Consider the following 20,480-nt stretch of genomic DNA (forward strand, 5'->3'; position numbering starts at 1 on the left):
TCACCTCACCCAAGTGATATATAATGTGCATCATTCTCATGCTCAGATTCCGATAATAGTGCAAAAGACATGACAAGTGCCAGGAATGAAATACAATCAACTAAGGGCCAGATGCACTAATGGCCAAATTTAAGACTTCTTTAAAGGGTCGGAAACGTAAAAATCAGGCATTTCAAATGTACTAACCCTATTTAGTGGTTAAGTAAACTGTTACCGACACCCAAAGTAGGGTTTGTGATTCGCTATTAGGAAGGAACGGCCAAGGGCTTCCCTTACTAACAGCAAGTCGCAGGTGGATGTACGATTGTTTTGAACTGGCAGGCAGTCAAAAAACAATTGCAGTTTACCACCTACTTCAGTAGGTGGTAACCCATTCGCTAACGGGAAGGGGACACCTTCCCCTTTGTGAATGATAGTCAAAAGGTTTCTCAAGAGCAGGCAGTTTTCCAATGGACCACTGCCTACCCTTTAACAATGAAACGGAAAAGTAAACTTTTTCTTTTTGAAACGCATCTAGTTTTCCTTTAAGCAAAACAGGTTGCATTTCAAAGAAAAAAAATTTGCTTTATTCAAAAGCCAACACAGGAATGGTGGTCTGCTGTCGGCAATTGGTATTTGGTTGCAAACAAAAATTGCAATTTTGTAACATCTTACAGAATTGCTATTTAGTTTTGTATGTATTGAAAGGACTTCTTGCAGTCGCAAACGGCTTAATTCTGCAAATCAGACCCTTGGTGACCACAGAAAGGTTTTGTACATCTGGACCAAAGATACCATTCTGGGGGGAAATACAGGCATAGAATCAAAACTACTCTGCAAAAGGTAAATGTAGAGAGCATCCAGCTGCCGAACCTTTCGCACTGCTCCGCCAGCATTCAGATGCCCATGAGATGCCTTGCTAACCATGCCATCCCTGAGGATATTTAATGAGCTTATTCACCAGACATCACACAACAATTAGCATGCTGCCGCCTGCGCTTCCAGTCCAAAACAACTAAGTGCTACCGACTCTATGAAAACACAGCAATCAACTGTCAAAACAAGCATACACAAGACAATTATGCAAGACAGGGGAAATAAAGCACCAGGGACAAAACATACAATGCAAACAGCATACAATATATTAATATTTTAATTGACTCAATGAATACCCTTCTTCATACAAACTATTATGTACAAGGGCCAGCTAAGCTGAATGCAAACCAACACCCAGAAGCAAAATGCATAATCAACCTGAGATGTGAGGACCCACACCAAGGTGCCAACATGGCACTTCAGCCATGAAGGAAAGTAGGTTTCTATTGCAGTACCCTCCTCCATTTTGCCTGGCTTTTGATGCAACTTTAACTGTGAAGGACTGGGTCCCTGCTAATCAGGTTCCCAGTATCAGTGTTATTTCTCTAAAACGGTACAACGATTGGCATCACTTAAGACCCCTCTGTATTTCCCTAGTAAATGGTACCCCTGGTACTTGGGGCACTGGGACTGGAAAGTGTCCCCTAGGGACCCCTCACCAAGTCCATGCAAACTGCCACTGCAGCCTGCATGCCTCGGTGCAGCAAAAACGACAAAGTCGACATCGCACACTGCTTATATGCCATGTCAAAGCAGCCCTGCCTAAGGTATAATGTAAGTCACCCCTCTAGAAGGTGTTACAAGCCTTAAGGCAGGGTGCACTATATCTCTGGTGTGGACATATCTGCACGAGCAGATATACCCCTACAATATTAGGTCTACTCTTAATATTTTAAGTGCCAGGGAAGCCATAAAGAATATATGGGCTGGAAACATAGCAACTCGAGCTCTCCAGCACCATGATGACTTCAATGAACCCACCAGTGTTTGGTACCTAACCACTACTCTTAGTAAACCCACACCAATGCCAGTGTTGGATTTATTAAAACATACGTGGAGGGCACCTCAGAGGTTCCCCCTGAAAACATACCAACTCTGTTGTGGTCTTGGGCTGGCTTTTGGCAGCCTGCCACCACCAGACCTGTTTCTGGTCCCATGGGTCGAGAGCCCCTGCTCTCCGAGGCCAGAAACAAAGCCTCATCCATGGCAGAGTTGTCACAACCCCTCCCCCAGGATGAGCCTAGTGCTCGAAACGGAAGCTTCAAAGGCCTTGCCGTCTTTGTAATGTGACTCCAGCTTCTGCTGCTAGCAGTAGATTGAAGCCCCCACTTTTGGCGGGAAAAACTAAATGAGAAGAGGTGGTGTGCCCCCCCTTTGCCAACTCCACCCCTTAGATGAGAGAGGCAAAGTGAAACATTTTTCGGAGTCCACCATCTAATAGATGGTGGGACTTATCCAATAAGGGCTAGGGCTACTCCAACAGGAATGTGGTATAATAGAGGGAGTATACACCCCAGGTAAGGAACCCATTGGTTCCTATCTGTCACTCCCCTGCAATACAGCTTAATAGGTGGCACTCCCAGACCCTAAAATGATGAATTACAAAGTCAGGAGGCCAAAGAACCGCCCCAGCAAGAAAGGAGGAGGACCAGCAAATGACTTGGATCCAGTCCTGCCTGCCTGTCTGCTGTCTTTCGCTCTAGCTACAAAAGTCGACTCGTCCTGCAGGCCCAGGGACATCCAAAACCCTGGGAGGTCTGCCTGCCTTCTATAAAGATCAAGAAATTCCGTGGACAGCAGAGCAGTCCAAGAAGAAACCAACTTTAAAACCAAAGACCTCTGACTTGAGAAACTGCAAAACAGACTCCGGACCTACCTCTACACCAGACACCCATGACCAGAGTCCAAGTGGCCCACTGGTCTGTCTGCGAAGGTTCCCCAACGATTCGGAGCCAGAATCCACCATGGGCTGACCCCTGCCGGACTCTACCTCGAAGCCTGCATTCTCAATCCGGAGACTCCCCCCTGACTGCACCCTGCCCAGTAAGCTGTTCCTGATGCCAAGGAACAACTGCACCCGAAGTCCCCTGGGCCTTAGGGAGCTGGAACGGCTTACTGAGCAGGTTGCAGTCAGGGGGAAGTCTCTGGTACACCAACAACCAAGGCAGAGGCACTGCCATCATCTTCAAGGAAACCATCAGATGCACAATTATCAACAACCCCACACCTCTCATGGAACACCTCAACTTCCTACTACAAACTGAAGCGAAGACCAAGATAACAGGCACCTTCGCCTACAGACCCACAGGATCCCAAACAACATTCTGTGGCACTGTCCCCCACCTCATCGCCCCTCTAGGAAACAACTTTCACCACTAAGTCCTACTCAGTGACCTCAACTTTCACATCGACAACCCCAACTCCATCGCCGTTCTGGGGATCCTGAACATCAGAGGAGTTACAATACTGGATGTATGCAAATTGCATAAAACTAGTTCAAAAACAGGTGCAAACTAGACCCACCTCCAACTCTCAAAACATCTACAAGAGACGTAACCAGAGATGTTCCAAAGGGGGGTGGAAGGTGGGTGCAGAGGACTTCAAGAGCGGCTGGAGCAAGAGAATAACAAGCATTTGCAATGCAATGGTCTCGGCATCATTAAAGGTAGAGCAATTGGCATTGCTCATATTTCATTTTTTTTCTTTAAATCATAAATAAATGGCATTGTCATTTACATTGCCAATACACAGCACTCTGCACTCAACAGCACACACCACTTTGCACCTGCACTCACTGCTCTGCACACTCACTGCTCTGCACACTCACTGCTCTGCACACTCACTGCTCTGCACACTCACTGCTCTGCACACTCACTGCTCTGCACACTCACCGCTCTGCACACTCACCGCTCTGCACACTCACCGCTCTGCACACTCACCGCTCTGCACACTCACCGCTCTGCACACTCACCGCTCTGCACACTCACCGCTCTGCACACTCACCGCTCTGCACACTCACCGCTCTGCACACTCACCGCTCTGCACACTCACCGCTCTGCACACTCACCGCTCTGCACACTCACCACTCTGCACACTCACCACTCTAAACTCACCACTCTGCACTCACCACTCTGCACTCACCACTCTGCACTCACCACTCTGCACTCACCACTCTGCACTCACCACTCTGCACTCACCACTCTGCACTCACTACTCTGCACTCACTACTCTGCACTCTGCACTCACTACTCTGCACTCTGCACTCACTACTCTGCACTCACTACTCTGCACTCACTACTCAGTACTAATAAATATGTTGTCAACAGACTAACTCGATGTACTCCCAGGCCGATCTAGTTTGCAGGGTTAATTGGAATTGGCCATAAATCAGTAATTTAGACAACTGATGGGTATACAAATGTAAGAAGTTAAGACCGAAGCCTACATTGAGCTGCACATGATGACTAATGGGGAAAATGTCCTGTCATTTAGAATTTGGCATTCATTTACATCACACGCCTTAAATTAACGATGGGAAAACCACAAGTGCTTTAAGGTTGAACTAATCGATAAGGAAATGGCCTGCTGATATGAAGTACAATACAAGTACAACATTACTGACATGAAAAACCTATAAATGAGATTAGCCTAATCACTATATAAAACGGATGTGACACATAGGCTAAACAATTCCACTCATCTCAGCTACGTGCAAACGGCGCAGCTGTCATCGTACTTCTCGCGCATTGCTGGGTTTCCCCGAGTTTATCTGATCACTTTTCCATCACACCCCACAAAACGTTCACCCGCCAAAGGCTTAAGGTTACAATCATGACACGTCTTTTTTTCTGCTTAACTAAATCACGTAGGTCACGGCAAAAAAAGTAAATGTAAACGTTAACCAGACGTTCGCCATGCACATGTAATATATTAGACATGATCGTGAAATCTTCACCATGATGCTGAGCTCGAGCCAGACAGACAAGAAAAAAAGAAATACATCCCGAATCTAGACACCCACGCAACAAGCGAGGGTGTGCAGTGTATTAGGACAAAGGCTGCCTTTTCAATCAATCCAGCGAAGCATGAACCTAGAGAGGTATAGCTAGCGTCTCAGCTTCCGAGGAGGACAGCGCGTGCGCGTGGCCGGCGCAAATCGCCTTGCGCGCGGCCAGGACTGTCCTCCTGGGAAGCTGAGTCGCTAACAATAAGGTCTCTGGCGCGAGCGAGCTTCGCTCGCTTCTAGCCGAGACCTAAAAAATGGGGCAAGGTGCTGTATATACATGAATCATGTTATTTTAATCTGAGCCACAAAAGCTTCTTGACCAGAGCCATTTTCATTAAATAATACTTCCAATTAAGTACTCCAAATATTTTATTTATTCAAAATTATAATTTTACAACTTGCACGGATTCTCGTCTTATCAATTTGTAAGAATGAAAAGCTGAGTAACCACTAAAGACCCACGCGCGTACACACTGATCTTACGAGTCAAGGTTTACTAAAGCTATATGTCACTTACTACATCACATGATCACAGTAAAGAATGTGAACACTCCACCTGCTTACCCTAAACCTTAAGTGGAGATTGCCTTCGGATAAACTCTGAAAGTGGTCTGGCCCAACAAGAGAAAAGTTGGGAAGAGACACTGATGAAATTAAATCGATATTTGAAGAGGTCAGAGAGGTACACATTTGGTCATGGATGTGCATGGATGCCAACACACAGTAGGGCCTGAAACGGTTGGGTGTATACCCACCTAGCTCAACAGAATTCAGAGGAGTTAAGTCAGTACCCCGAAGTAATGCTTTTTTGGGGGGAGGTAAGGCCACTCTGAGGTCCATGGCCATCTTGATCTACAAAATACCAAAAAAGAGAGAGAACATGGCTAGATATAGAAAGAGTAACAACCTTCAGCAAGATGTTTGAATCTTAGAGAAACAGGGAGACACATTTCTGGGTGCGCAATAAATTGTAGAATTTTTTCATTTGTATAGCTAGTTATACCTCAGGTGAGGCCAGGAATGTTCCAATTTGCATCAGTACCTGATGCCCTTCAGAGTGTATTATTAGAACGGTGTTGGTTGTAGAATGAAATATGTGGAAACGTGTGGGTTGGGGTGCAAGAGGTTCAGAGTAGGCTTCAAATACAGAGCAGTGAGCAACGTGTTCTTATAGCAAAAGTTGGGGTTTAAAGGCCGCATTAAATTTAACAAACTATCAAGGTTGCTTGTTTAATACACAGACACACACTTTCTGAAGTAAGACAAAAAAGAAGGCCAAATGTCCAATAATGCCAAAGTACTCATCCTCAGCATGTTCTGATTGAACCATGGAGCAGCTCTAGATACATTGCTAGACATGTGGGCATGTTTACCATTGTACACAACACAAAGAAAGCACAATTGTCCTTTGCATATTTATTGGCACCTACCGCGTCCCATACCACCGCTGCCACTCCCAACTTATTCCAACTCTGCTGGATATGTATTGTGCGGTTGGCAAAGCTGAAGGTGGCTGCCGGCTGGTGAAATTTCAGTAAGCCGCCAGCCAATGTGTCATCATAGGGAACAAGGGCCATTGTTTCCTGTGCCAAAAAACGACAACAAATATATAACAGTTAAGTAACGATTCATACTACCAAATCAATGTGAACAAAGCTCCAGACCTGGGCTTTCCTTACACAAAAAATAGCAACCGGGTGCGTTAATGCACCATATTTCACCCAATATCAAATTAATTTGTTTGGGGTGTTATGTCCCCACTATCATGGAGTGGTCCGATAGTCCTAGGACTGTGGAAACCTGTGTCAAAGTAAATTCAAAGGAAAAGTACTTTACTAACACACCAATACATCTAGCAACAATAACACAGATCAATGCACAGGTCACTGTTCGGGCAAAGAGCACAAGAAACTCCTATTTCAGCATAAACGGGGCCTTTGGGAGATAAGAAAGGAGGTCAGTGTGCCAGATGGCTTGTAAAAACAAAAACACAAACCCCTTCCATGAGACATTGTTTTAATTTTTCCGAGGTCCCAAGCAGAAGTAGGTAAATGTCACCAGTTGTGTCACCCTCATAATTCATGATTCACTGACCACGGTGCCTAGGGAAACCCTCTTCCACTTTTCAAATGAGAGATGCAGGGTGCATGCGCAATGCGATGGCCAACAGACTGAAAGACTGAGGTACCTTATAAGGATTTTTTAGGTCGATCCTGGGCAGCGAATGCGCTGCTGCGTGGCATGCAGTAGTGGAGAATAGCTTTGAAGCCCCGCCCACATTTTATTGGGTTGTGTCATTGTCCTTCAAGGGGGGCTTGGGGGAGGGAGCCGACCGAAGGGAGGTCTCCTCCCCCGGGCGGTTTGGGAGGGCTGCGAGGGGTTATTTCCAGAAGTTGCCAGAATGTTCTAGTTTTGGGCTGGTCTAGTAGGACCAGCCAGCCCAAGTATAAATTCCACCGTTCCCGTTAACCGCCACCATTTTAGGTTTGGTGACCTGGTGGCTAGGTGCTTTAACTTTTTGTGAGAGTATTTTGTGTGTGTGCGTTTCTTTTTCATTCTTTGCCTGTAGCGATATTACTTTGAGCTTAGTAATGGAAGACGCACGAGTTCTGGAAGCGATGCGCTTATTGGCTGATGCTGGTCGATTGGATTTGCTCGCGGGAGGTGGACAGGCTAGGCCTCATCGCCAGGCCTCCGCCGGTGTAGTGGCCGCAGTAATGGCATGTTCGTCGCCGAAGAGGAGACGGCCGAGTCAGGTAAGCGAGAGGGGCCGCTCCCGGTCTAGGAAGCCGGTCCCGCAACGGTCGTCTCGAGGGGAGCCCGGTGCTTCGGAGGCTCCGGAGGCCCCGGGCATGTTGAGTGGGGGGAAGGGTGTACCTTCACAGGTCCCGCCGCTTCAACTGCACGTTGCTTCTGGTATCAGGGATTTTCCGTTAATGGCGGTACGGGGGCAGGGGTCAAAGAAAGGGGGCAAGAGTGGACGGGGAGGCAGCAAGAAACGCTCCGCCTCGGATCCGCTTTTTGAGCGGCGGGGACAGTCTGAGGACGGTGTACCAGTGCACGGAGGTCGTAGGAGCTCGGTGCAATTTGTGTTACAGGACCCCGACCGGGACCAGGTTGCCCTTGGGGCCCAAGAGGACAGTTTGGTTGTTAGTGAAACTCAGTTCGCCCCTGACGATGGTCAACGATTGTTAACTCCTTTAGGCCGTTTTCCGCTCAATGTTCGAGTTGGGGAGGGACATGAGGGGGGATTGGTGGGGTCCAGTACGGTTTTATCATCTGGTGTACAGGTTGTGGCTCAAGAGGCTGACGCGGGAGCGGTTGATTTTGGAGGCAATGTGGGGAGTCCGTTATTGTTTTCTACCCCGGGATCGGCGACTGGCGAAGTGGTTTCTGGGGGCGGTGGCTCTCGAGGTGAGGGTGAATGGGCCCAAATGGGCGTCAATGTTTCGTTTGGTGGTGCGTTTACTGGTTTGGAACAGGGTGAAGGTTTTCGATCGGAAGGTGGGGGTGTTCCATTTATGAGGGGTGGGCCCTTTCAATCGGGATTACAGAATCGTCAGACGGTTTTTGGTGTGGGTCCTGCTGTTGTTGGCACGGTCGGAATGGGTATGGGTGGTTTTCCGGCTCCTGGGGCCTTGAATGCGGCTAGGTTTAGCTTCCAGGGCACTTTGTTAGGCCCCGATAGAGGTTTTGGTCAGGTGAGTGGCGGGCCTATGCAAGGACCCAGGAGTACAGCTCCGCACTTATCTGGGGCCTCTGGGGGTCCGTATTTCATGTGTGGTTCTCCAGGCTGGGAACATTTTGGCGCGGCGGGCCTGGCACACCGTACTTTTCAGAGGGATTTAGCAGGCCAGGACTCAGCCCCTAGAGCTGTTAGTCGCGCTTCCTTTTCGGCACCTGATAATTTGGATCATAGTGACGACGAGGAGGTGGTAGGTGGTTCTCCGATTCCGGTGGTTCCATTGAGGCATGACGCACGAGGCCGTTCTTTGGAGCGAGGTCAGAGGAGGGTTGTTGATTCTACTCGAAGGGAGAATGTGTATGGTTGGTCTGTGGATGGTAGGAACCCTAGCACACCAGTCCAAACTTTTTCTTTTCAGGATGAGGTTAGGCGCGGCGTTCCAGACTTGGCAGGGCGCAGTCCAGTCCATTTTCGCCAAGGGGAAGTGAGGAGAGTGCCTAGCGCGGCCCTCTCTGTTCCACCGAGGGAACCCGACGCGGCCAGCACACGAGGGTCTGGCGTGATCCCGCTGGCCCCAACGAGTAGCAGGTATAGGTGGCAGGCCTTGCCGGCGGCTATGGAGCAACAGAGTCAGCGCCCAGGGAGGTACAGGCGTGTACAGTCTGCTCCCCCACCTGGAGTTTCGAAATCTTTGAAATGTACAGTGGTTGATACCGGGTTAGGTAAGACCCGTGGTGATATGATGCATACTAGTGTGGACTCGGTGGTGTTGGACTATGACGAGGAGAGTCCCGAAGAAGGTGAACTGCGGGATCTTGAGGGGGGGGTGCCCTCTCATTCCTCTCATAGTGTTTTACAGGCTCCAGTGGTCCAGAGGCAACTGCAGGGGAGAAGAGAGCGCGGCCCATCGGGTAGGGCACCTCGGAGACCGGATGCATTGTCCTCGGCGCCACGGGCGGAGCCATCGAAAGCTGTCTCTCTGTTACAAGGTGAGCAAACGGTCCCACAGGCCAAACCTGTTATGGTGTCAGTGGGTACCGGTGGTGAACTTGATATGGTCATTACGGATGGCCGGTTGGTTAAAGGTCGTTATGTCAAAGACACTGCAGTGGGTACTGACGATCTGTTTTTACAAAATAAAGGGGACTGTGGTATAGCTGGTGCTTCCAGCAAAGTTACACAACAAGGGGACAGTGGTGTTATAGCTGGTGCTTCCAGCAAAGTTCCTCAACAAGGGGACAGTGGTGTTCTAGCTGGTGCTTCCAGCAAAGTTCCTCAACAAGGGGACAGTGGTGTTATAGCTGGTGCTTCCAGCAACGTTACAGACAAAGTAGACAGTGGTGTTATGGCTGGTGCTTCCAGCAACGTTACAGTGACAGTGGACAGTGGTGTTATGGCTGGTGCTTCCAGCAAGGTTACAGACAAAATGGACAGTGGTGTTATAGCTGGTGCTTCCAGCACTGTTAAAGAGCCAGTGGCTAGTAAAGAGTTGAAAATCAAAAAATTGCCATACATGGGGGTGACGAAGCCTCTGGGTGCTCACTTGATGCTTAGTACTAAAGAAAGAATTTGGAATGGTGAGTATGTGGAGCTCCTTAAGCTTCTCCATCGAGAAGTCCGGTCTAAGGAGGGCTCTAAAGAGGAAGAATTTGAGTTGGCTAAACGCCCGAAAGTGCCTTTAAATATTGAAAATTGGACAGCTGCGTTTTTGATTTATGCCAGTGTGTACTGTGAAAAGTTCCCTGAGCGCAGCGTTTCCCTGTTTAAGTACATGGATGTGATTCGTAAAGCTCAGATCACCGGGGGTGGTTTTGCCTGGTCTCAATACGACGAGGAATTTAGGGCCAGGATGGCGTGGGACCCTGAGGCGAAATGGGGTGAGCTCGATAATGATTTATGGCAACACACAATGGGGTCATCAGCTGGGGGGAAGACTGTTTTCACGGCCAGTGGTTTACCTCTAGTGTACCGGCCCTTTCAGGGGAAGCCCACCCGGGGAGGGTTGGGGTCCAACTCTAACACTCAATCAGAGTCAGGTTTCTGTTGGGAATTTAATAGGGGTTCCTGTATTAGGGAATACTGTAAATTCAGACATGAGTGTTCAGGTTGCGGGAGGAAACACCCGTTATCTAAATGTTGGGACAACGAGCCTTCGGGCAGCCATCAGGGGAAGCAGTCCGGTTCAGGTCCTTCCAACTCAAGGGGTCGGGGATCCAGAGGTGCTAAGGGTTCTGGGGCCAAAGGCTCGTACTCCGGTTAAATTGGACATGCTACGGATTGCCTTGCAGGGTTATGACGATGAGTCTGCAAAAATGAAGCTATTAGACGGTTTTCAGTTTGGTTTCCGACTGGGTTACCTAGGATCCCGGGAACGGAGATGGTCTGCCAATTTGAAATCGGCTTTGGAACATGCCGCAGTTGTCCAAAACAAACTTACTAAGGAGGTTCAAGAGGGTAGGATGGCTGGCCCGTTCACAGATTGGCCGTTACTAAATTTGATAGTTTCTCCAGTTGGTGTCGTTCCTAAGAAAGAGGCAGGTCAGTTCAGACTCATTCAACATCTCTCATGGCCGGAAGGATCCTCAGTTAACGATTTTATTGACCCGGAGGATGTGTCGGTATCCTACTCTTCTGTTGACGTGGCCATGTCACTAGTTGTGACAGCGGGTGCAGCCGCTGAAATGGCCAAGTGTGACATAAAATCTGCCTTCCGCCTGTTGCCTGTACACCCTGAGGATTGGTGCCTTCTCGGTATACAATTCGGTGGTAACTGGTATGTGGACAAAGCTCTACCTATGGGCTGCTCAATATCATGTGCGCTGTTTGAATGTTTTAGCACTTTCTTACAGTGGTATTTTTCAAATCAGACTGGTCATTCCCTGGTGACACATTACCTTGACGACTTTTTCTTTGTTGGATCCCCGGGCTCCGCGGAGTGCCAGACAGCTCTGGACACATTCCATGGGCTCATGGAGGATCTAGGAGTTCCTTTAGCTCCGGAAAAGAAGGTGGGCCCCAGTACGGTCCTTTCCTTCTTGGGTATCGAAATTGATTCTGTACTCATGTCTGCTCGCTTGCCTGAGGATAAAAGGAGCAACATGGTGCAACTGCTAGAGACCATGTTGGCCAAAAAGAAAGTGTTGGTAAAGGAGATTCAAGTGCTATTGGGTCATTTGAATTTTGCTTGTAGGGTGGTGAGAGCAGGTAGGACTTTTTGTAGAAGACTAGGTAGGGCTTTAGCAGGACACCATTTGCCTCATCATCGTGTGCGCCTGTCTGCTGGTGTAAAGGAGGATTTGAGAATGTGGAAGTTCTTTTTGACCTCTTTCAATGGTGTTCCCTTGGTCAGAGACGTTGATTTCCAGTGGGACGTACAAATGTTTTCTGACGCGGCTGGCAGTGATGGTTTTGGCCTTTTCTGGAATGGCAGATGGTGCGCGGAACGTTGGCCGGATGAATGGTTGAATGGTGGTCGCAGCATCACTTTCTTGGAATTGTTCCCTCTGTTGGTGGCCTTGACACTGTGGGGGGAGGAATTGGCACACAAGAAGGTTTTGTTTCGTGTGGATAACATGGCTGTTGTGGAGATAGTGAACCGACAGTCTGCCAGAGACGAACAGGTGTTGAAACTGATGAGTTTTCGTTCTGGGTTGTTTGAAACACGACATTCATTTTCGTGCTTTACACATTCCTGGCGTGGACAATGACATTGCGGATGCTTTGTCTCGTTCACAGTGGGGGAGATTCCGTGGACTGGCGAGGGAGGCAGACAGATCCCCGACTCGGATGCCGACTCATCTGTGGCGTGTAGGAGAAGTAGGGTCGTACAATTGGTGGTAGGTTCTTTATCTGTGTCCACACGTACTGCTTATTCCTTGGCTTGGAGGGAATTTTTGGATTCTGGAGCTGTCAGACGGGAGGATCTGTCGCAGCGGTCAGAGGATGTCGTTAATTTTATACTAGACCTCATGGATAAGGGCCTCACTAAAGTGACTATAGCGGGGAAACTGGCGGGTATTGCTTTTATGGGACAGTTATTATGGGGTTACACCCAGTCAGCGGGGGAAATAGGCAGGAGGATGCTTGAGGGATGGGCCAGGGAACAGGGGCATGTTGTTCGATCTAGGGCTCCATTATCCTGGCAAATACTGGCTAGGTTAATTACAGTCTTGCCTCTGGTGTGTTCAGATGATTTTGAGGCGTGTGTTTTTTCCATGCTCATGGCGTTTGTTTTTTGGAGCTTTTAGGGTCTCGGAGTTGTTGGGGACCAAGCATAAGGGTGGTTTACACTGGAAGGATGTGTTTTGTTATGATGAAGGTGTTCATGTCTGGTTATCCAGTTCCAAAACTGATCAAACGGGTAAAGGTAAAGGGGTTTGGTTACAAGCGCGCGACCCAAAGCTCACTTGCCCTTTATTGCTGGCGCGGCGCTGGGGTTCATTGTGTGGGGGCAGGGATGAAGCCCTCGTCTTCCAACACATTAATGGTTTACCTGTCACATCTTATCAGTTACGGATGGTTCTCCGTAAAGCCCTGCAACACATTGGGCTTGATAGTAGTCTATATGGTACTCATTCTTTTCGTATAGGTGCAGCCACGGAGGCCTTTCACAGAGGTTGGACGGAGATGGATATTATGAGGTTGGGGCGCTGGTCTTCTAATTGTTTCCGGCGCTATGTGCGGAGCCCGGCAGAAGACGCGCAGGCGTTCTCAGCCTAGACATGTGTTCTAATTGTGTTTTCTCTTTCAGGATCCGTTGCTGGACCTCGATCGCCAGTGGTCACGGTCTGGATAGTGGGGCATTCCTTCGTTAAATGGGCCAGAGTCCAGGCGGCACGGAGCTACTTTGGAGAACAACTCGGCTTTAATGATCGTATGTTTAATATTGTATGGAAGGGTAAAGGTGGGATGCTCTGGAGAGAGTTAATCCCTTGTTTAAACAGTAACATGGTGGGCGGTTTATGCCCGGATATTTTGGTCATTCATTTGGGTGAAAATGATCTTTGTGCCACGAAAGGGGTTGTCTTACTGCGGGCTATGAAACGGGATTTAGGCCTCATTAAGGAACTCTGGTCTGGGTGCCATGTGTTTTGGACAGAGTTGATACCGCGTAGGACATGGAGAGGGGCTGTGAACCCCAGGGCTGTGGATCGGGCGAGGAAGAAGGTGAATTCGGAGGTGTCTCGTTGCTGCAGGGGCCACGGTTTCAGCAGGATATCGCACAGGGACATAAAATTTGAATCGGTAGAGTTTTTCCGGGATGACGGAGTACATTTGTCACGTGTGGGTATGGACCTTTACCTTTTAGAGCTTCGTGAGGTGTTAGCACGGGCCTTGGCCATGCAGCGTTGATTCCCATTATCTTTCCGTTCGCTATGCGGTTGGGGGGCAGAAAGGAAGGCTCCGTGTGTTCACCCCCCCCACTTGCCTGCCTTTCTGGGTGGCGGGGTCGTGGTGTATCAGTTCGGTTTCAGGTTGATTGTTGGTTGTAATTTCATTAGAATTTTCTTGGACTGGGGCCGGGGCAGGTTGGTCATGGTTTGACCGTTCAATTGTGAAAAGGGGTATTCTGCAGGAGTGCAGGGTCAGGCAGGATCGATGATTACGGAGGACATGACAAATGTTAATTCAGTTGTGGTTTGATGAATAAAGTTTATTGATGACGTATGTTTTATATATATGACGTAATGTTGATTGATGATGTAATGTTTTCTCATGACGTAATGTATAATGATGTTATAATGTGTATTGATGTATTGTGGGGAGGGCCCAAATATGTAGGGGTGGGGGTTGGGGGCCCGTTTGGTTAGTTATTTATTTATTTAGTGAGGTTTAGTTTTGTAAGGCGTTTGCCGAGGTTGTATTTTGTAATGTGCACCTGTTTCCTAATAAAGCGGCCTTTTACACACACACAAACAATTTTTGGTCTACTTTTCTCTCACCCCTCGCCCTCCCTCCCAAGGGGGGCTTGGGGGAGGGAGCCGACCGAAGGGAGGTCTCCTCCCCCGGGCGGTTTGGGAGGGCTGCGAGGGGTTATTTCCAGAAGTTGCCAGAATGTTCTAGTTTTGGGCTGGTCTAGTAGGACCAGCCAGCCCAAGTATAAATTCCACCGTTCCCGTTAACCGCCACCATTTTAGGTTTGGTGACCTGGTGGCTAGGTGCTTTAACTTTTTGTCCCACCCTCCCTCCCTGTTTTCTGTAGTATTTTTCTTACCCCTCGCTCCCTCGTTTTTCTCACCTTTTTTGATATTTTTTCTTTTTCAAAAGGCTGTTTTATGGGTTACCGGTGTGCAGGGGTTGTTTCTGGTATTGTATTTGTCGCTAGGAGCAGGTGCAGTGCGGGGTCGTGGTGTATCAGTTCGGTTTCAGGTTGATTGTTGGTTGTAATTTCGTTAGAATTTTCTTGGACTGGGGCCGGGGCAGGTTGGTCATGGTTTGACCGTTCAATTGTGAAAAGGGGTATTCTGCAGGAGTGCAGGGTCAGGCAGGATCGATGATTACGGAGGACATGACAAATGTTAATTCAGTTGTGGTTTGATGAATAAAGTTTATTGATGACGTATGTTTTATATATATATGACGTAATGTTGATTGATGATGTAATGTTTTCTCATGACGTAATGTATAATGATGTTATAATGTGTATTGATGTATTGTGGGGAGGGCCCAAATATGTAGGGGTGGGGGTTGGGGGCCCGTTTGGTTAGTTATTTATTTATTTAGTGAGGTTTAGTTTTGTAAGGCGTTTGCCGAGGTTGTATTTTGTAATGTGCACCTGTTTCCTAATAAAGCGGCCTTTTACACACACACAAACAATTTTTGGTCTACTTTTCTCTCACCCCTCGCCCTCCCTCCCAAACGCTAGCTTCCGAGTCGTTATTAGGCTCGTTAGTCCCTCCTTGGTACCGCCTTGCCTGCAATTGTAACGTCCCACAACAACTAGACCTTTTACTGGTGTTGTTACACGGTCTGCTTTATAAGTCAGTGAGCACTATTTTATTTAATGCTCTTCCCCTATTCCACCCACTACCTCGCAACACTCTGACCGTTTTTATTTAAATTTTACTAATGGTGGTCCGATTTAACTATAGCGACCGCTTTTTAAATGTATTTATTTTAGCAACGAAGTCTGCATTTAGCGGCGGCGCTTATTTATTTTGTTAACTAGCGCCCATGCGACGCTTTTACATTCATAGAGGCAGCGCCCCTTTCTTATCATAAACCGCTTCTAAAGAAAGGTCCGTGGCCGACATTGTGGGAGAAGCGCCCGTGCCACTCTTTCCCTTCAAAGAAAATATGTTTGTCAACTTCACATACAGATGCTTTTTTATTTGTCTAAGCCCCCATGCTGGCTTTGTTTGACACGCCCCTTTCTTTAGAAGCGGCTTGTCTAAAAGGGGCACAGCCTTAATGAGCCAAGCAAAAAAACCGAATATTTGCAATGCGATAGGTCTCGCATTTGCGAGAGTTTAAGGTACTACATTGCCAATAACTTAAACTCTCATTAATGTGAGACCTATTGCATTGTAAATGCTCGTTAAACCCAGTCTAAGGTACAAAATCAAGAGTAAATGCCTTAAGGTCAGGCTTTTAAAAATAGTGAAATTTCATTTTATCAGAGAGCAAATAAATAAATTTCAATGAAAATATTAGCAAATTGGTAGTAGTAGGAAATCCACCTTTCCTGCATGGTCGCACTCAATACTTATGTTTTTTACGGACTCCATTTATGCTGATATTAGGACTCTGTGCCACAGTATGTGTTAGGTCCCTAAAAAATAGTTTTGTTAATTTTGATTCACTCAGTTATTTATCTGTTTAGTAAGATCATTGTATGTTGGTGCAGAAGTTGCACAGAAGTTACATGCAATACATGGGCGGCAGTGGATATTTATACCACCAACGCACAACACAAAAATATATGGCTCATGAGAGTACCATTGTGCACTGGCAGGACAGCAGTTTAAAGGCATTGCATTGACACATGACGAGAAAAAGTACCTTTGCCATGTAGGAAAACCTATTTTAATATAATAGATAAATTGCCCCTAACGCATGCCTTGTAGGCATGGGTGCTTGATATATAACAAGCATTGGCTAAGCCAATAGGTGTCTCGCCTATGCAAGAGCTATTGGCTTTTCTAATGTCTTTCAGCCAAGTGGTACAGCAGCCTGGCAGCTGTGCAGCATGGCAGAAAGTGAGGGAAAAAAGTGCTATGACACTGCTGGTGCTGGCTGTGTCATAGTGCTTTATTCTGATGTGAAGGGGTGAATATAGTGCTTTTTTTGGTGAGACTGGAGAAGCAACAGGTGAAGGGGGGATGAGACTGGGCAAGCAACAAAGTGAGAACGGTAGAAAAATAAAGCACTATGACGTGGCCAGCGCTACCCACATCAGTGGTTTTATTCCTGTTGGAAGCAGTTTATTACAAGCATCAACATAGAAGAGAGGCAATGCCACAGTAACAGATGCAAGGTGATGAACTAGTTGTTTATTACTAAATGTGGGTATTAACCTAGTACTAATAAGGTAAAACCTCTGCTTAAGGTAAAACCTCTGCTTAAAGAGTGTTAACGTGACAAAAAAAATAAAGTAATACTATCACAAAATATGCCACATTAATTTGCATAATTTGCCTCTTCTTGCTGCACAATTTGGTCAACTCAGTCGCATAATTTGGTTCTTCTCTTCCAGATAAATCCAGTGGTGCTGGGTATAGATTACCCAATCACGCCACGATATGCCAGTCATCACTTAATGGACAGCTGCACTGTGGATCAGTTGAAGGCGACTAAGCAGCTACCTGGGATCTGAAGGCCAGATGGAGCGGACATGACTGGGCAGTGTATGGATTATAATTTCAGAGTCTTTAGCTGCAGGTATCTCACATTGATCATTTTGGAGACCCGAGTATCAGGCCTCAGTTCATCATTGAAATACATACCCAGGTTCTGACCTGCTTAGGCCAGAGTGAAAGGTGGACCTACCACATGCTGCCTGAGGCTCGCCCTCCGATTTGCCTCTGATTGAACAGCTAGCCTATGCGAAGAATGGGTCTTAAGGGCATCATGTGTGGTCTGCAGCTAGTTCTCCTTTGACGGAGTCAGATGAAGACTAGAGCACCTTTGGCTTGGTGGATTCAATTGTAAGTAGGTACTCAACATCCAACAATGTATCTAAAAAAACTGACAGATAAAGAATTTTGGGTCTCAGGTAAAGCTTTGGTGTTACGTTAGAGCCCAAAGAGCCGCTATGCGTTATCCGTGTATAGGTAAAATCCTGACCCTAGAAGATAGATTCGTCTATCCAGGGCCACAATTGGTAAAGCCCTCTAGACTCACACCTTAGACATCATGAGCATGCAACCGAAGCTTAATGACAACACATCCACCCAGCCGAGAACACAACAGCCAGAATACACCAGTGTCCAAATTAGACTCCGTTCAGTGATGCAAACCCCGAATTCATGTGGAAAGATAAAAAGAGTGCCGAAAGCACTACAAGGGAATATCAATGCAGCTATATATGCTATATAATTGCCAACAAAACAAAGTATGGTAAGGGGTAATTTATTGCATAAACTCAGAAATACAAAGTATCGAGAAGAGTGGGCAACAGGTTGCTAAAGGTTTGCTTGAGAGATCCTTTAAATTCAAAAGCCAAATCTACCTATTTAAAAAACACACATTATCAAAAAGGGTAATTCATTTAGGTGTTCGCTTTTGAAGAAGTCTTGAGACATGCAAAGCTTTCTCAATTAATAAAATTGCAGCTGGGACACTTCCCCGTTTTAAAATACCGTGTTAATATTTTAAATGTGCCCCATTTCCTATACTAGTCCCTTGAACCAAGATGTAACGAGAGCCCTGGTTTGGTGCCATTTTGAAATGAGTGTATTGGTATTTGGGTCTATAGATGCTTTTCCTCCAAATGTACAGAATATAACTTTTACATGCAGGCACAACCCAGCAAATACCTCTCACATCCCACAGCTGCCGACACAAAGCGCAGGGAGGCGCCATCTGAACATTGAGGCTTGGCCACAATGCACCGGGGAGATTTTTAGGATGGCAACTTGCAAAAAGGCTTGCCCTTCATCTTGTTAACACATTTTGACTGTTCAATCGGGGGCAATGGATCTTAGAAAGACATGACACTACTCAAAACTGGATGCTCCAGAAGGTTAGTTCGGTGCCTGAAAAACCTACAGCAGGGGTGCCCAATATGGGTCCAAGACACTGGGATCGACACCAGATTCTCAGAATAGTCACAGCGAATGAATTTGCGAACACTGAATTTAAACTAATTTACATAACCATTGGATGTCATGGTAATCTTTATTCGAGCTACCATATGCTGGACAGAAACACTACGTAATCGGGAGAAAAACTAACACAGAAAGGGCTGGTTTTATGGGATATTAATAACCAGGCCCATATGTCTAGTGGACTGATTAGTCACTCACATCAGACTAACCAGACAATACTGACAGCTCTCGGCTGGGCAGGCACATCCACCTGTTACTACACACTCAAGACATCAAAGACTACTAATCTAATGCTCTCCCAGAGCACAACAAGCATTGGCAAAGTCAATAGGTCTCGCTCGCGTTTATAAAGAGATTGCCAAACTATTGGCTTTGCTAACACTTGTTTGTAAACCATTTTTTAAACAAAAGTAAATTACGAAATAAAAAAGGTCAAAATACTGGAGAAAAAGCAAATACCTACCTTAAGTCATCTCAAAACAATACATCGAATTCAATATTTTTAATGTCAAGAAATGGCATGGTTCATTTATTAATTGTTAGGTAAATGTTTACGGATACATTGGGAGTACGATTAAAGGGCAACTGAAATTAACAGAGAAGCGTGGAGTGGAGATATTCTTATCAGGAAGTGTGGGAAGGAGGGAGAATTACGGAAATGAGGGGGGTGCACAAAAATAATGTGAGGTGTATTGTTGCCGATTGTGTATGTTTTCCTAAATTAATTCTGAATATGTATTATCATTATCCTGGTTGAACTTGGTATACAGATCAGGCTATCATAAAGTTTCCTGTTTATATAGACGTCACGATGCAGTGACAGAGCAAAATGATGCCCCCTTCTCCCAGTATGTGATGTGGAGCCCCTGAGTCGCCCAGCTCTCCCAGATATTTATTGACCATGGCATGACTGAGGGCCCCTTGAAGGTTGGGGGGGGGGACACCTGAAGGGGGAGGCACCCTTTGTGAGGCAGGGGCTTGTGTTATGCCTCTGCATAAAAGGTATGTGGCCAGCCTGCACATCTCTGAAATCAGACTGAAATACATGCTTTTTGGGTTTTGGTCAGTTTTCTGTCCTTGATGTTGAGGGATGATGAAACAACCAAGGATAGACCCAGTTTTTAGGTCTCGTACCTGGCGACGCAGCGCGAAGCGCTGTCACCAGTGAGACTTATTGTCAGCGGCTTGCCTGCGAAGTGGTACACACAGGGGCACACGCAGGTGATTGGGGTCTGTGGGCGCACTTGCTTCTTAAGTGTGATTCAATTTCACTTTTGTTTTCCAATGCGCATGCGCGCTGAACTCTCTCAACACACCTTCACGGATTGGTGTCACTACAACGAATGCTTTTACATCGCATGCCTTTACAACGCGGTTTTTACCACGCAGTCCATTACAACGCATAATGCTTTTAGGCGCTGGATAGTGAATTATTTAATTTACTATTCCAACTCCAGTCCCCGTGGATAGCAGGGAAGGTGTTGGATAGTAAATTAAATATATTCCCTATCCTAGAGCGCCCCCCAGCGCAATGCGTTGTAATGGTATGCGTTGTAATGGTTGCGATGTAATGGTAGTGCGTTGTAAAAAATGCGTTGTAAGTGATGTTCCCCCACCTTCACCCTTGGGAACGTCACCATGTACAAAACGGCTTTCCCGCTGTGAA

The 20,480-nt window shown here is 46.9% G+C and overlaps 1 protein-coding gene across 3 annotated transcripts in view; it reads right to left on the reverse strand.

Moving 5' to 3' along the window:
- METTL21A (methyltransferase 21A, HSPA lysine) overlaps positions 1-20,480 on the reverse strand; it is a 196,864-nt gene that overhangs the window by 32,666 nt on the left and 143,718 nt on the right. For all 3 annotated transcript variants that reach the window (XM_086955330.1, XM_086955327.1, XM_086955328.1), the window contains one exon: positions 6,292-6,444. In XM_086955330.1, the coding sequence (XP_086811456.1) occupies positions 6,292-6,438 (147 nt within the window). In that variant the 5' untranslated portion in view covers positions 6,439-6,444. The remainder of the gene's footprint in view (positions 1-6,291; positions 6,445-20,480) is intronic.

This window comes from Lissotriton vulgaris, chromosome 2_1 (assembly GCF_964263255.1).
Source record: "Lissotriton vulgaris chromosome 2_1, aLisVul1.2, whole genome shotgun sequence".
Taxonomy (NCBI): domain Eukaryota; kingdom Metazoa; phylum Chordata; class Amphibia; order Caudata; family Salamandridae; genus Lissotriton; species Lissotriton vulgaris.